Source organism: Nannobrachium achirus (assembly GCF_963921795.1).
Source record: "Nannobrachium achirus genome assembly, chromosome: 2".
NCBI lineage: Eukaryota > Metazoa > Chordata > Actinopteri > Myctophiformes > Myctophidae > Nannobrachium > Nannobrachium achirus.
The window spans coordinates 18730858-18745859 of NC_137811.1; the positions used below are offsets into that span (position 1 = coordinate 18730858).

Consider the following 15002-nt stretch of genomic DNA (forward strand, 5'->3'; position numbering starts at 1 on the left):
GTCGCCATCATAGAATTGTAAAGGCATCAGAGATGCTATTGGCTGCCAACGGTCACGTGCAACGCAGGGATACATGGGAGAATGTGGTCGGAGCCTCCCGAAATACAGCACACGAAGAAGAACACAGCCGGCTGGTATCAGTTTAGTTGGCCACGCCCCCCCCGCAACTTTATCATTTATTTTAAAATACATTGGACCACATTTCGACAAAACGAATATGATGGTGATTGAAAGGCAATTTTTAACTAGCGATAGGAACCGTATTCATGAAAATGTTAATTAAGGTTAGAAAACGAAAGGGGAAAATGAATGGGATCCAATGGAGGGCAATTCTTTTTACGATCGGCCGGGGGGGGGGGGGGGGGGGGGGGGACAGCGCAACTAGCGGCCAATCATAGGAAGTTTTAGTTCCGTATTGGAGTCATTTTAAATCGGCAGAACTATGCCCCTGCTCGAAACACATTGCTTTTGGATCCTTGGCCCAGAAAAAGCTTTGAGAACCACTGAGAAGCTCTTTGACATGCAGGCACGGAGGAGGGACAGTCAGCCTGTATTTTACAGCACTTAGCATAACTTCTCATTATGGAACTGTGTAATTTCTGCAGAGTCATTTGCAGGAAAACAACCGTTCGCCCACTGACAAAACCAAAAAAGAAAAGTGAAATTGTTCAAGTCGCTGCGTCCGCTGTTCCCCCGGGGGACTCGGCCACATTGTTCCTGCCTATCACATTGTCAGCGTTGCCAAACAGAACCGACTCCAACACTTCCAAGGTCGCAGAGCTCACAGAATATCGTCACAACTATAGCCTTTATAAAACGCACTGAAAAGAACAAAGAAAGTTCGGCCAAAGTTAAATTATATCGACACAAACCGAACAGCATTCACAGCGACAGCACACTTGCGATGACCTCTAGAAGAGAGGAGTTGTTATAGCGTGCAGCAGTCTACGGCACAGTCAGTGGTCTGAGAAGAAATGACCATGAATTATTCAGCGCAGATCCGTGAGATGAAAAAAGCTGAGTCAGGCAGGCATGAAGTGCAGAGTCATACTTTCCATACAGACAGACAGACAGCACAGCAGTCAATAGATGAGGTGGTGCTCTGACGCTGATATGATACGATGCGATTTGATAAGATGCCACAATACGATACGATCAGATCAGATAACATAAGATACGATCACGATGAGATAAACATTTATTGATCCCGAGCCAAGTTGGCAAGTCTGTTTATTATGAGCGACTTTGAGCTTGTTTTTCTGTAAAGTCTTGGTACAGTAGTTGCAGGTTGTGCCAGGGACCCTAAGAAGAAGAGGATTTAGGATTTAGGTCCGTGTCTGTCTGGCCGGTCGTCTGACCGGCCAGGTAACGCCTGACGCTGTGGTTCCCCTGACACATCACTGTGACATCACAGGTGGCATCATAGTGATGTCAGATACTCAGAGCAGGGATCTCCATATATAGGCTATGGACATAAACAGGTGACATCACAGTGATGTCAGATACTCAGAGCTGGGATCTCCATATATGGGCATACAAGGGATTCTGTTAGGGATCTCCATATATGGGCATAAAAGGGACTGTGTCCCAGATGATGCCCTGTTAGGAGAACCACACTAACAGAATCCATATATGGCCAAGACAGATGGCCAAGACAGATTTTTGCCCTTAGGCAAAAAAATAAAAAATAATATAAATAATATAAAATAAATACCCCTGGGGGTCATTTTGAGAACCAATGACTTACACAGCACGTTGTTGGCTATTTTCAGTGAGTAACACCGCCATATGACCAAGTATAAATCAGGCCTCAGGCATTTACTCTAAATCAGGGCTTCATTTGTTCTCATGTTTGATTAGCTATTATAAAGGGTATTCATTTTTATCAATGTCAGCCATGACAGAACCCAGGTTGGGGGAGGTGCTCAACATCCTTGGCCCCCCCACACTTCCAAAGACTCCAGGCACAAAGTGATGGGGAGGACAGGACAGGAGAGAGAACACATGGAGCTCTGCTGGCTTCCTTGGCACAAGGCTATTTATACCAGCCTTTTCTGCACACACACACACACAAACACGCACACGCACACGCACACACACACACACACACACACACACACACACACACACACACACACACACACACACTGCACTGCAGACCGGCGCAGCACGCAGGTTTGTTCCGCTGACCAAAGTTAATGACAAAGACAGCAGACAGACAGGAGAAGCAGACACAGTAACAACTTCAGCCCATTAACGACGCAAAACGTGGGATTTCCCCCCTCCTGCGCTGACACAGCCCTGCCTGCGGCACTTGGCACGAGTGACACTCGTTTAATGTTTACCCCGAAATAAAACCAATGTGAAAGTGTGAATTCATTGTCCAGCCGGGCAGAGTGGTGAGGTGGGGTTGGGTTTGTGCTGACGCAGCGCTGTAAACATGGGACTGTTTCCTCGTTTAAAAAAGCAACAACAGCAGCAGCTGCTCCCCCAGGCTATTGCCAACCAACCACTAATGCACATGTGAGCAGCATGGTTCACTGGCCAGCCACTGCTGAGCGCCACACTGGCACAGGCACTCCCTTCTGGGCTTCACTGTCCCCATAGGCCTTCTGATATCAAACTGAGACCAAGCAAGAGTGCAAGGGGTGTGTGTGTGTGTTGTGTGTGTGTGTGTATGTGTGTGTGTGTGTGTGTGTGTGTGTGTGTGTGTGTGTGTGTGTGTGTGTGTGTGTGTGTGTGTGTGTGTGTGTGTGTGTGTGTCTGTGTGCGTGCGTGCGTGCGTGTGTCATATATACTACTGGTTCCCAAGCACTAGGTCGGGACCTATTTGTTAGTCACAGACACATTTTTGTGGGTCCCTTAATATTTTCTGTTTCCTACATTTTGTTTGTAATTATTATTATTTCAAAACATTTTCAATAAACATTCCCAAAATTAAATGTTTTTTTCCCCCAGTCATTTCATGAAGAAATCAAAGAACAATCAAAGAAATTCCATAAACACAAATGTTTAAGAAGTAGTGAAATAGCCAATCTACAAGCTCACTATGTGGCACGAAGTGACGCGTTGTGAGCTTGTAGATCTGCTGTTTTCACAAGTTTGGGGTCCCAGACAAACAGCTAATCTCTCTTTTGGGTCTTGACCTAAGAGGTTTGGGACCACTGATATATAGAGTATGTTGACGCTACATAACTAGTACATGTATGTATGGAGGTGGTCTCCCTACTCTTCCATTGAGACTTTTAGACCCTGGTGTCTGGCATATGCCTGAAGCTCATATAAGCCCAATATCTCCAAAGGAGGATTCCCTTGAGCTGTCCTAGACATTTGGTTCCCTTCCTACCTTCAACCACTGCTGATAGTTATTAAGTATTAACATATCGTCGTTGTCGAGCGGAAACCTTGTATCTCCAAGATTCAAATGTGTACGTTCTTTCGTAAAGCAAAGCCCTGCTTCATCATACAAGGCGGTCGCACAAAAGTAGTGAAAACAGGCAATCTACAAGCACACAACGCCTCGCACCGCGAGGCGTTGTGTGCTTGTAGATCGCCTGTTTTCACTAGTTTAAATCATTTTTTAAATGATAAATGCAAAACAAACGGTTTTGGACATACAGGGTTTTCACCCAACAACGATAATATACTTGGAACATACGTACTGCACTCGTTCTATATTCCAGCTTTCAGACAGAGAACAAGCTCCTGTCTGACAATTGTGTGCCAGTGTTTTTGTTTTGTTTTTTCATAGTAAAGTTGAAATGCTGCAAACGTGCGGTAGTGAAGAAGGAAAAGCGTCGTTATTTTTGCCTGTTTAAAACTGCCTATTGAATCATGGATCAAAGTGGAGGCCAAATTTCTGCTAGTCAAAACGATGCACTGTTGCTGCGTTAAGCCCTCTATAGACTTCATCTTACATCCTCAAGCAGCTGGGAACAAATGAAAGATGTGATGTCATGGGCTAAAACGCACACAAAAAGAAAAATACATACTCAGGGACTTTCAAAATGTAAGTGCTGAGGACGGGGGAAAAACGACAGAATATGTCAGCGATCCCTAGATATGTCAAGTTGTAATTATACAGCAGAGGGAGTCTGAGGGGTTTGGATTCACATGGGTTCATCAGAGATGATGGGGGAATGGATGGAATAAAGAAAAAGTTAAATCTCATGACAGAGCCACTTTTGTCTGGCCAAGTCCCATAGCATGTGATTTGTGAAAGAGCGCAGAAGGAGTTAGGAGTCTGGTTCCTAAAGAATTAACACAGTAAAAAGAATTATGCTGTTCAGGTATTATCATTGTAAACCCTATGGTTCCTGATGTTCTATAAAAGCCAACCAGTTGAATACATTGCAGATTGAGGCTTTAAAGGGATAGTTCATCCCAAAAAATGTTTTTGTCGCAGGGACAATAATTTGAAGAGCTTTGTGTCTCCGTAGGGAACTACTGCTGGTCATCAAATTATTGGGTTAGGAATGCAGCAAAAACAAAACAATATACCGGTACTGTACATTAATTCAATTCTCCATGGGGTGAGTAATCGATTTGGGTGAACTATCCCTTTAACCTTTGTTTTATGTACTACCAGAGGCCACTCACTTGTGTTTGTGGAAGATGCTTTTTAAACATGTATTCTATTGCTAGTTTGATCACTTCAAATACTATTCCATCTTATAAAAATAAATAATAATCGAAAATAGCAGATCTACAACACGTTGCGCCGAGACGTGCCGTGAGCTTGTACAATTAAATATACGAGCTGACCCCTATGGAATCCAAATGACTAAAGTCTGTCGTGGCAACTGTGAACTCCATGGGTGGGGCTGGGATGAGGGGGGAGGGCATTAACAACAGTAAACCTTAGCCGTAGGTTGCTTTTTGAGGGTTACTGGCTGTGCCGATTACACAGCCGGAACACTGGGTAAATCTGGGGGAAGAAAGTAGATTGACAACTTAACCCCTAGTAATATATACTTCATCTTATCAACGAATAGTGAACATAGCGTTGCGATGGCATTTGTGAGCTTGAAAATCTGCTATTTTGCCTAACTTGTGGAAAATGTGTTAAAACCTTTTTGTCTGTGAGTGAGGCTATGACATACCCAAAATAGGGACACCGGGCTGAAAGTGGTGACCAAATATCTCCCCTATACTTAACAGTAATCACTGTTGATGGCAAACACCACTGTAACTCTCCCCATTGGCTGGACAGTAGACAATGCTGGTTGTGGTTAATGTGAACTTGTTGTGTGTGTGCCTAACCTATCTACCGGTATGTGGACGGAGGGAGCATGGCTTCTCAACAACCCTGGACAAAGGAAGACGTTATCATAAGTTAACCCATTTAGGCCTAGAATTGTTTAATGCTTTAACTATGGAAAAATAGCAGATGTACAAGCTCACAGCGCGGCACCGAGTGCCGCGATGCGAGCTTGTAGATCTGCTATTTTTTGAAAAGTCGTGAAAATGTGTGCAAATCTTTGAATGTATGTATTTTTTAATCAAACATTTGTAACTCAAATTTTGCTTCTGGGAGGTCCCTGGAACTAAATATTTTGAGATGGGGATCCGTGGCCAAATACATATCTTGTTGGGGGTCCTTCTCATGAAAAGGTTTGAGCACTGCACCACTGACATAGAAGGATTTAGAAGACACTTTTAGAATTGGTTCAGAATATTCAAAGACTTGCACAATTGAAAAAAAAAAACAGCAGATGTGAGTGCCTCGCTGCGAGCTTGTATATCTGCTAATTTTCAATAGTTAAAGCATAAAAGAATGCATAATAATGTGTTCCCGGTCTAAGAAGACAGGATTAATCTTTCCATCAATCTTTCGTTCATTTAATCATTAATGATCAATCGTCATCTCATTTCCTGACCTTTATACTTCAATGACTTCTGATCCATTGTCCGTTCAGTATGAGTCTATAGTCACATGGTGGCACCTTGCCCATACAGCACTGGTTCTACACATTTTCATTTCAAGGACCCCAAAACAGATACAAATAGGCCAGGGACCCCTATTTGAGAAGATTTGATGTCAGGGACCACCATAAGAGAAGATCTTAGTTGTACAGAATGCTACAACCGTCTATCGCTGTATGAAGTGAGAGAGAAACTATGGTCTGATTCTGATTAGCAATTGAACTAAGTTGTAGACGAAATTAAACACTTTTCCCTTTTATCCTTGTAGTCCTTATTGTCTCCACCAGCCGAAGGCTGAGGGAGAGTATGTTTTCCCCTCCGTCCGTCCGTCCGTCCGTGCGTCCGTGCGTCCGTCCGTGCGTCCGTGCGTCCTCGCAGTTTGTGAACAGCTAATCTCAGTCACCGTTGGCCCGATCGCTGCCAAACTGAGCACACACACTCCCTGGATGCCAATCTAGAACCTCTGCCCCACATTTTTCAAATCAGCCTCATGGTGGCGCTATAACAGGCCGATTTGTGTGGCCTGGTTGTTACCAGCTAATCTCCGGCGCCGTTGGCCCGATCGCTGCCAAACTGAGCACACACACTCCCTGGATGCTAATTCAGAACCTCTGCCCCACATTTTTAAAATCAGCCTCATGGTGGCGCTATAACAGGCCGATTTGTGTGGCCTGGTGGAGACCTGTGCTCGGAAGAGCACTGCTTCTAGTTTTGTGCATGTGTTGACAAGGAATTCAAAAGAGGCTATAAACAAGACTTAAGGGGTTAATATTCTACTGGGGGGGAGGGGCAAGAACCCCGCCATGGACCCCTCAGGGGTCCCCGGACCCCTACTCTGAGAACCACTGCCATATAGGGGACCTGAAGATAAACTGTGTGTGTGTGTGCGTGTGCGCGTGCATGTGTGTGCGTGCGTGCGTCAGTAGCATCTTCCACCATAATGCACTGTAATAATAGCCACATCCTCCGCGGTCGACTCAATTGTTCCATGGAAATGGTAAGCAGTGTGTACAAGCAACAGTAACAGTCAGGTCAGCTGTGTGGCGTTTGTTTGTTGTTTGACAAACAAAGCTTCAGGCTGAGATGATTATCTCTCTGCTATCACCTCTCTTCCTCACACAACAGCTCTCAAGTTAATTATCAATTTATTTTCCTTTTCAGGGAATTCAAAAGACAACAGTATACTGTAAGTGTTCCTGTGTAAAGAAAGCAGTCTTCATTGTTGTGGTCGTGGTTGGCATTAAGGTCTGTCCCACCCCCCCTCCATTGTAAAGGCATGGACACAGCCAGAAGATGCCTGCCCATTCCAACAGAAACCTCTCAACAACATACAGCAGGGGTCTTCAACGTTCTCAGGCTGGGGACCCCTTAGTTGAGAGAGAGATGAAGCAGGGACCCCCACAACCTTTTCATAGATTCCATATAGTTTCCTCGTTTGACAGCACAATCATCAGTGTATTTTGGAATCATGTCAATTTGTGTTTTCTGATATTTAACCACTTCATTGAACTGTCAATACTTAACACATCTGGTGCCAACCCCGAGTTTCCCGAGTTTGTATTGATACCAACGCTGTGCCAACCCCGAGTTTCCCGAGTTTGGGCCGTTTTTGAAAGAAAAAAAAAACCAACGCATTCTTTCAAACATGGCAGCCATGTTTGTTTACATCTGTAGAAAACATAATGGCCCATAAATCATGAATGCCTGAACGGATTTCCAAGCGGATTTTTTTGTTTGAAAGCTGTGAACAGCATCTACACACATCATCTAGGCATGGGCGTGCACTTTTTACACAATTGCACAATTACATGGAAGTCTATGGTAACCATGGCAACGCGAGACATTGAAGAGAAAAAATCATTGCAACATAAGTGTTAATAAACTTGACCTTTCACTCTGTCTGCTCTTTTTACCCTCTACACCAAACCTCTTTGCAGAAAATAGCCGATCTACAAGCTCACACGCGAGGCGTTGTGAGCTTGTAGATCTGCTATTTTTAGCTAAAGTTCTCAGAATATGGACGCCAGGGTTCAAGTGGTTAATATAAAAAAGGAGAAAAAAAGACACGATGATTTGGAGGACCCCCTGTAGTAACTCTGAGGACCCCCTAGGGGTCCCGGACCCCCTGTTGAAGACCCCTACTGTACAGTATTGTTGCTGTCGGGCAGAAACCTTATGTCCTAAAAACTATTACTTTCAGGAAATCTATTACCAATGGATCCAATGTAGTTCTTATTTATTTATTATTTAGTCACAATCTCTTCGTTCAATATGGGTTTAACACTCACAGGCAGACTTCAAAACTGGGATCGATCCCTATTTTTGGAAATGGCGTTACAGGCAAAATGGTATTTTGTGTTTCAAATATTAGCCGAAAATAAGATTATCTTGTGATGTTTCTGCTACTTTTGCATGGCAATGTTGTCTGACGAAATCAAAAAGAAAAGAAAAGAAGGCTTCAGTTGTTAAAGAAAGACTCGAGGGAGCGACCTGATAGCCAAGAGTCTAGCCTTGATCAGTGAGTACCCACTCCCATTCTGGGCTGGCCGGAGCATTGAGCATCCTTTGATTGATTCCCTGTTCTCTCTCTCTCCTCTGTCACTGTCATAAAGGCTTAGAATGAAGTATGGAGACAAGGTTTCCGCCAGACAGGACAGGGACAACATAATAATATCAAGCTGTGAATCTCCGCTGCTGTCACGTTGAGTATGCTGTCAGAAAGAGTCATGCAATGTCCTGTAGCAGTCACTGTTTCCCAAACAGTAGGTCGGGAAGCCATGTGTGGGTCGCGGACCCATTTTTATGGGTCACAAGTAAAATATATGTTTTTCTTTCTTGCATTTAAAAAAAGGTATGTATCTTTTTGAGCGGTGCTCCTGGAAAGAGCTAAGCTCCAACATCTGGCTTTGTCCGGGCTCTGAAGTACAGTATGGTCTACTGTACATCTGGCCAACATCTGGCCTACAGTACATCTTGGCAAGTTGGCAAAAAGTGCCAATGTAAATTCATTGTTCGTTGATTTAATGACAACATCCATAATGTCTCACATTAGTGAGCATGGATGAAAGCAAAATAAAATGTCACGACTGAAGCATTTTCTATGACCTAATGCGCTGTTTCCTAAACAATGAACACAATCTATCTTCTATCTACACGTTCCAGAAACGGTGTCTGTTGCTTTTGAACATATTGCTAGTTTGACCACTTCAAATGCTCTAATCTTAAAATAAGACAAATTAAAAAAATTAAAAAAGCCTATCTACCAATATATCGTCTACTTTTGCTGCACAACATGCTTCCATAGAAGACATGCTGGCTTCTTATGGAATCGACTGGCGACTGAGAACTTTAATCCATGAGTGTGTAAATGGTAAACGGTGCATTAATATAGCACCTTTATCCAAGGTGCTTTACAGAGATTGTGCATTACATTCACCCATTCACACACATTCACACACCGATGGCGGAGGAAACCATGCAAGGCACCAACCTGCTCACCGAGAACAATCAGGGGTTCAGGGTCTTGCTCAAGGACTCTTCGACACCAACTCTGGGGGAGCCCGGGATCGAACTGGGAACCCTTTGGTAACCCTCTGTGTTCTAAGATTGCAACTCTACCTCTGAGAGTAAAATAGCCCCCCTGTGTGTCTGCTGCTCCACAGAGCCATTGTGCTGCATTTGACAGAGTGGACCACAGCGTCTGGACTTCAGGGTTCCCACTCATCTTTACCAATTCATTTCCAAAACCTTTCCAGAATATTTAACCCGATTTCCAGGACTATGTAACAATAATTCAGCTCAATAACGAGTCGCTTACTCGTTATTGTAAGCGACTCGTTATTGAGCTGGTTCTGGCCCTGTTACAGATGTTGTCCAAAATCATGCAGATCGGTACACAGTATCTCTGTAGCCGTTAAATGGAACGGGTATTTCTTACATTGATGCTCCTACATATTAGCATGCAAGCACCAGTTAAAGTTACTTTCCATCCCTCATATACTGTGTGCACAGTGCACATCCCATAATCCACACACTGCACATCATTTCGGAGCTCATATCTTTGAACGGGTAAGGGCTAGTTTTTATAAAGCCCTGAATCCACCCACACACATTCACAAGATACAAGCATTCATCATGACCTTCCCCTAGCTGCCCCACCCCCAATACAACTCTCACTCTTACACGCTCTTGCGCACGAGCACACACACAAACGCACACACAAGAGCACACACACACACACACACACACACACACACACACACACACACACACACACACACACACACACACACACACACACACACACACACACACACACACACACACACACACACGTGAGTGCATGTACTAACCAAGCCTGCTTTTAAAATAGGAGGGTTATTATGGCACATCTCAGGTCATGGGGTTTGTCTCTTATCTAATCCCGCAACTTCACAAATCCTGGCTGTTCATTTAGCTCTGAGACTACACAAGTGGGTTAAATAAATATATATGAAGTTGATCAGATTTAACTTCATATATCAACGAGGGGGTTCCTTCCAGGGACCCCTGAGGGTCCCCGGAGCCCACTTTGAGACCCGCTTGCCCTAGTTGGACGCCTGCCCAACACCTGAAGCTCATTGTTGACAAGAGCGAAGCGCTACTGTCTGCTGGAGCTCTCCATCAGCAGCGACCATACCACCGCAGAGCGAATGCCAGACTACCCTCCCAGAATGTAATCCTAGATAGCCAATTGTTGTGTGAAGGTCTGATTCAGACTACACTGCAGCGGCGAGCTAATCTTGCAGGCGCGCATCAAGGCTACTCCGACGTCTGCTGAGTCAGACAGAATGGGGATGGGACGATATGAACATTTCATATCACGATCATTGTGACCGAAGAAATCGCGATATACGATATTATCGCGATAATCAAGATATCCCCATCATCCATTATCCTGGGGTAGAACATTTGCCACAAAATAGCACATCTACAAGCTCACAACACGTCGCAACGTTGTGACGCGTTGTGAGCTTGTAGATCTGCTATTTTTTGGGAAAACGAGATTTGGTAGAGAGAGAAAAGACTATCAAGTATGTATAGGTCTATAAATACGTTTTACCAATAGAGGGTTTAAATGGTACTGGTTTTTACTGAGGTTAGGGTTAGGGTTAGGTTTAGGCATAGTATCATTCACCAGGTTAACATCAACAGATTCAGACTAATGGAATGTAGGAACAATGAGATGTCGGACCAATGCCATGGCACCTTATCGTGAGTGTTTTTTATCACGATAAACGATAATATCGCTTATCGTCCCATCCCTAAGACAGACCCTCCTCAGAGAGAAGAGACTGAGACCCTCGTATCGTATCATACAAGCTTTATTAACTTGCCTGTCTGTCTGTCTGTCTGTCTCATCACCTCCAGCTACCCTCTCTCTCTCCTTGGCTGGGCTCCCAATGCACTCTCCTCGCCCCTCATGTCATCATGTCATAACACATCAACTCCCCCGACCACTTTCACCACCACTCTGGCTACCTGTGGAAGAGCCTACCGAATCCAGAGCCCTATAGAGCAGGGTCTTAAGACATTTGTCAGGCCAAGAAGGAACCCTTATCTGGGAGAGAGACAAAGCAGGGACCCCCCACCACGTATTGGTTTCATGTTCCTGTGTACTTTCAGACATTTAACCACTTATAACCCTCAATGCTTTGTAGACTTGACCTTTGGCTCTGTACTTGGTCTGCTCTTTTTCCCCTCCACAGCAAAACCTCTTTGCCGAAAACAGACAGTCTGCGGCCCGTTGTGAGCTTGTAGATCGGCTATTTTCGGCTAACGTACCCCTTCTAGGGTTCAAGTGGTTAATGTTAAAAAAAGGCCCAATCACACAGAAGATTTGGCGCCCCACTGCAGTATCTCGGAGGACCCCCTGTTGAAGACCCCTGTCCTACACAGTACAGGGTTGGGTTGCTAAAGGTGTTACAACACCATACTTCCAGACAGTCCATGGCTCTATTATGTCAACCCAAGCTCTACACCAGGGGTCTTCAATGTTTTCATGCCAAGGACCCCTTAGCTGAGAGAGAGATAAAGCAGGGACCCCCACATACCATATAGTTTCATCGTTTGACAGCACAATCATCAGTGTATTTTGGATTCATGTCAATTTGTGTTTTCAAATATCTAACCACTTGAACCGTTAATAAACTTGACCTTTCACCCTTTCACTCTGTACTTACTTTGCTCTTTTCCCCTCTACACCAAACCTCTTTGACTAAAATAGCCGATCTACAAACTCACAACGCCTCGCCAGCTTGTAGATCTGCTAATGTTGGCTAAAGTTCTCAGAATATGGACAAGTGGTTAATATAAAAAAGATTTAAAGGACCCCCTGTAGTAACTTCGAGTACCCCCTAGGGATCCCGGACCCCCTGTTGAAGATCCCTGCTCTACACTGAGCCAATACTGAGTGCCTCCCTGTACTTTAATGATCACTTCTTCTTCTAGTGAAGTGATGTCTCTTCTTCCGTTGATCTTGTCTGTTCTTCCAGCATGTGTCTCCGCACTGACAGACTGACCTTCCTGATGTTTTCACAACAGCAGAACAACGTTTTACTGTCTTCCAATGTACATGATGGGAAATGCATTCATTCCATCCTCTCCCCCAAACAGATCCCATCACCCACAACCGGTGCCTCTACAATATTATGCCCAAACCTTACCATCTATCCCTGTTGTTAGCCGGGCCTATATATGGAAAGCTGCCCATCATTTATATGTCCTACCGTAGCACTATACAATCTTACATCGATGTAATCAATATAGGCCTATCCTTATTATCTCTCCTGGTTCACGCTGATTCATATTTAGTTTGTAATATTGGTGGCCTATTAATATCTGCTGTAGAATAGGCTGCAGGGACATGGCATGCTCAGGAGGATAACTTAATTATGTACAGCACCAATCATCATAAAATATGAACTGGATATGCAGAGATTGCAGACATGCAGATTTGTCAGCCTCCCAAAACTGACAACAGAAAAATGCTTCCCCTGCCTGCTGAGGTCCACTGCCCAGGAACCTTAGAGTCGCAAACTATGCGAGTAATTTGGCTTAGGCCGTTATATATATTTTTTGCTGTATCATGGACCAGCAGAGCTACTTGTTTCAATGAATAACAAGACAGAAGAAGATGACCGGTTTACTGAAGGCCTGGCTGTTATCATCCCTGCACATCTTCTTGTGCCACACTTTAGATACATCAAAACAAGAGAAAGGCACACAAAACAACATATTAAGATTTAAACAAGACACCCCCAAAAAACCCAGAAACTAGTTTGGGCTACTGACCTTCTGTGGCGCTTTAAGGATCCTATGGACTCCCGCTATCTGGTTGATGAGAGGGATGTCCTCCCTGAAAGTGTACTGGGGCGGCCTGGTGGGCTCTGGGAAGTTGGTGCTGTTGAAAGGATCCGTGTCATCCAAGAACTGAACCCTGCATGCTAACGTGGCCATGATGCATCCATGCAAGACTATAGACTACTGGAGTCTATAGCAGAGAAGTGGACGATGAGGAGGATGAGGAGGATGATGATGCGCCACGAAGCGCCCTCTGGGATGACGCACTGGAGCCCCGGTCTGGTCCGGGTAGACACACACACAGACCCCGGCAGACAGCTCCTCTGGTCCGGGTAGACTGACACACACAGCCCGGTCCAGGAGGCAGGACAGGTCCTCTGCAGAGTCTGAACCCTAAAGCCGCGCTAGGTTGGTTAATGGTTATCCTTCTGGCTTCATGCAGGGCGCAGGGAGGAATTCAACAACACACTGCTGGTAATAATGCAGCAGCAGCAGCAGCAGGTCTAGACATCCAGGATACCTTCCTTCCTTCGCTGCAGACAGTGTGTGAGAGATATCTTTCTTTTCTTTTTGCGTTATTCCGTCAGAGTTGTGTTGTTGTTGCGGAGATGAGCGGGACCGACGGCAGTATCCAAGGGCATTGCGGGCGAGTAAGGTGCTGAGGCAGACTGACTGACTGACTGCGGACGCTACGGACTCTGTCTGCTGCTGGAACACTTGGCGTCTGCTCTGTGGATCCGATGGGAAAAGTGACTCCCTCCTGGCTCCTGCTGCTGCCTCTCTCTCTCTCTCTCTCTCTCTCTCTCTCTCAGTCTCTCTCACTCTAAACTCCGCCAGTGGCGGCATATCGCCCGGGCTCCAGTCAGTCAGGGGAGCAGAAGCTCTCCTATTACATGCGTAACGGCGACCTCTAGTGGTTGTTGGTGTGAAAAGTAGTGTGCTATGCAGTGTGCTGTTTGTAAACATTGCTGCTGTACTGTCTTGTCTTGTCTTGTCTTGTCTTGTCTTGTCTTGTCTTGTCTTGTCTTGTCTTGTCTTGTCTTGTCTTGTCTTGTCTGTATGTCTGTCTGTCTGTCTGTCTGTCTGTCTGTCTGTCTGTCTGTCTGTCTCTCTCTCTCTCTCTCTCTCTCTCTCTCTGTGGCACATGGCTTTAGCCCTTGGCTTCAGCCATTGTTCTCAAAACCAAAATTTGTCAAACTATACATTCACACAACACAACCCTTGACTCTTCTATCAAAAATACCTCAAAAAATATGCTCAAAGTCAAACTACTTTCAGATCATGATAGCCCAAAATGTAAATAAAGATAACTCAGCTTCCAGGACTGAAAATAATATTAAATGCAAACAGGTTTGGGGGAAAATGAAAAGAAAGAAATAATGAATATATTCGTGGTGCACCTGTTGTGCATCACATTAATCCACCCCCAGTGTGGTGTTGCCATGTCTGCTTATTATAAGGAACTCTGGGCTTGTTTTTCTGTAGTGTGTTGGTTGTTGCCGTTTGCGGTTCTTTGGGGCTTGTTTCTGAAGTGTAGAACCAGTCCTATAACCAGTCCTTCTCAAAGGACCTCCAAATTAATGTGTGTCCATGGACCATATGTGCCAGACAGGGACCCCATAACAAGATTTGTGTTGTTAAAATGTTACTATTCAAATAGGCTATGTATGTGTTCCATATTCAAAATTCCATTTCACTTTATTTCCTCCATCTTAATTTGAAAATGGCAGATCTAC

General features: G+C 44.7%; 1 protein-coding gene across 1 annotated transcript in view; it reads right to left on the reverse strand.

Annotated features, from left to right (window-relative positions):
• LOC308296916 (FH1/FH2 domain-containing protein 3-like) overlaps positions 1-13422 on the reverse strand; it is a gene marked incomplete at both ends in the record, with an annotated part of 288271 nt that extends 274849 nt beyond the window's left edge. The window contains one exon of the mRNA XM_080740269.1: positions 13258-13422. Within this exon, the coding sequence (XP_080596395.1) occupies positions 13258-13422 (165 nt within the window). The remainder of the gene's footprint in view (positions 1-13257) is intronic.
• Positions 13423-15002: the final 1580 nt, after the last annotated feature.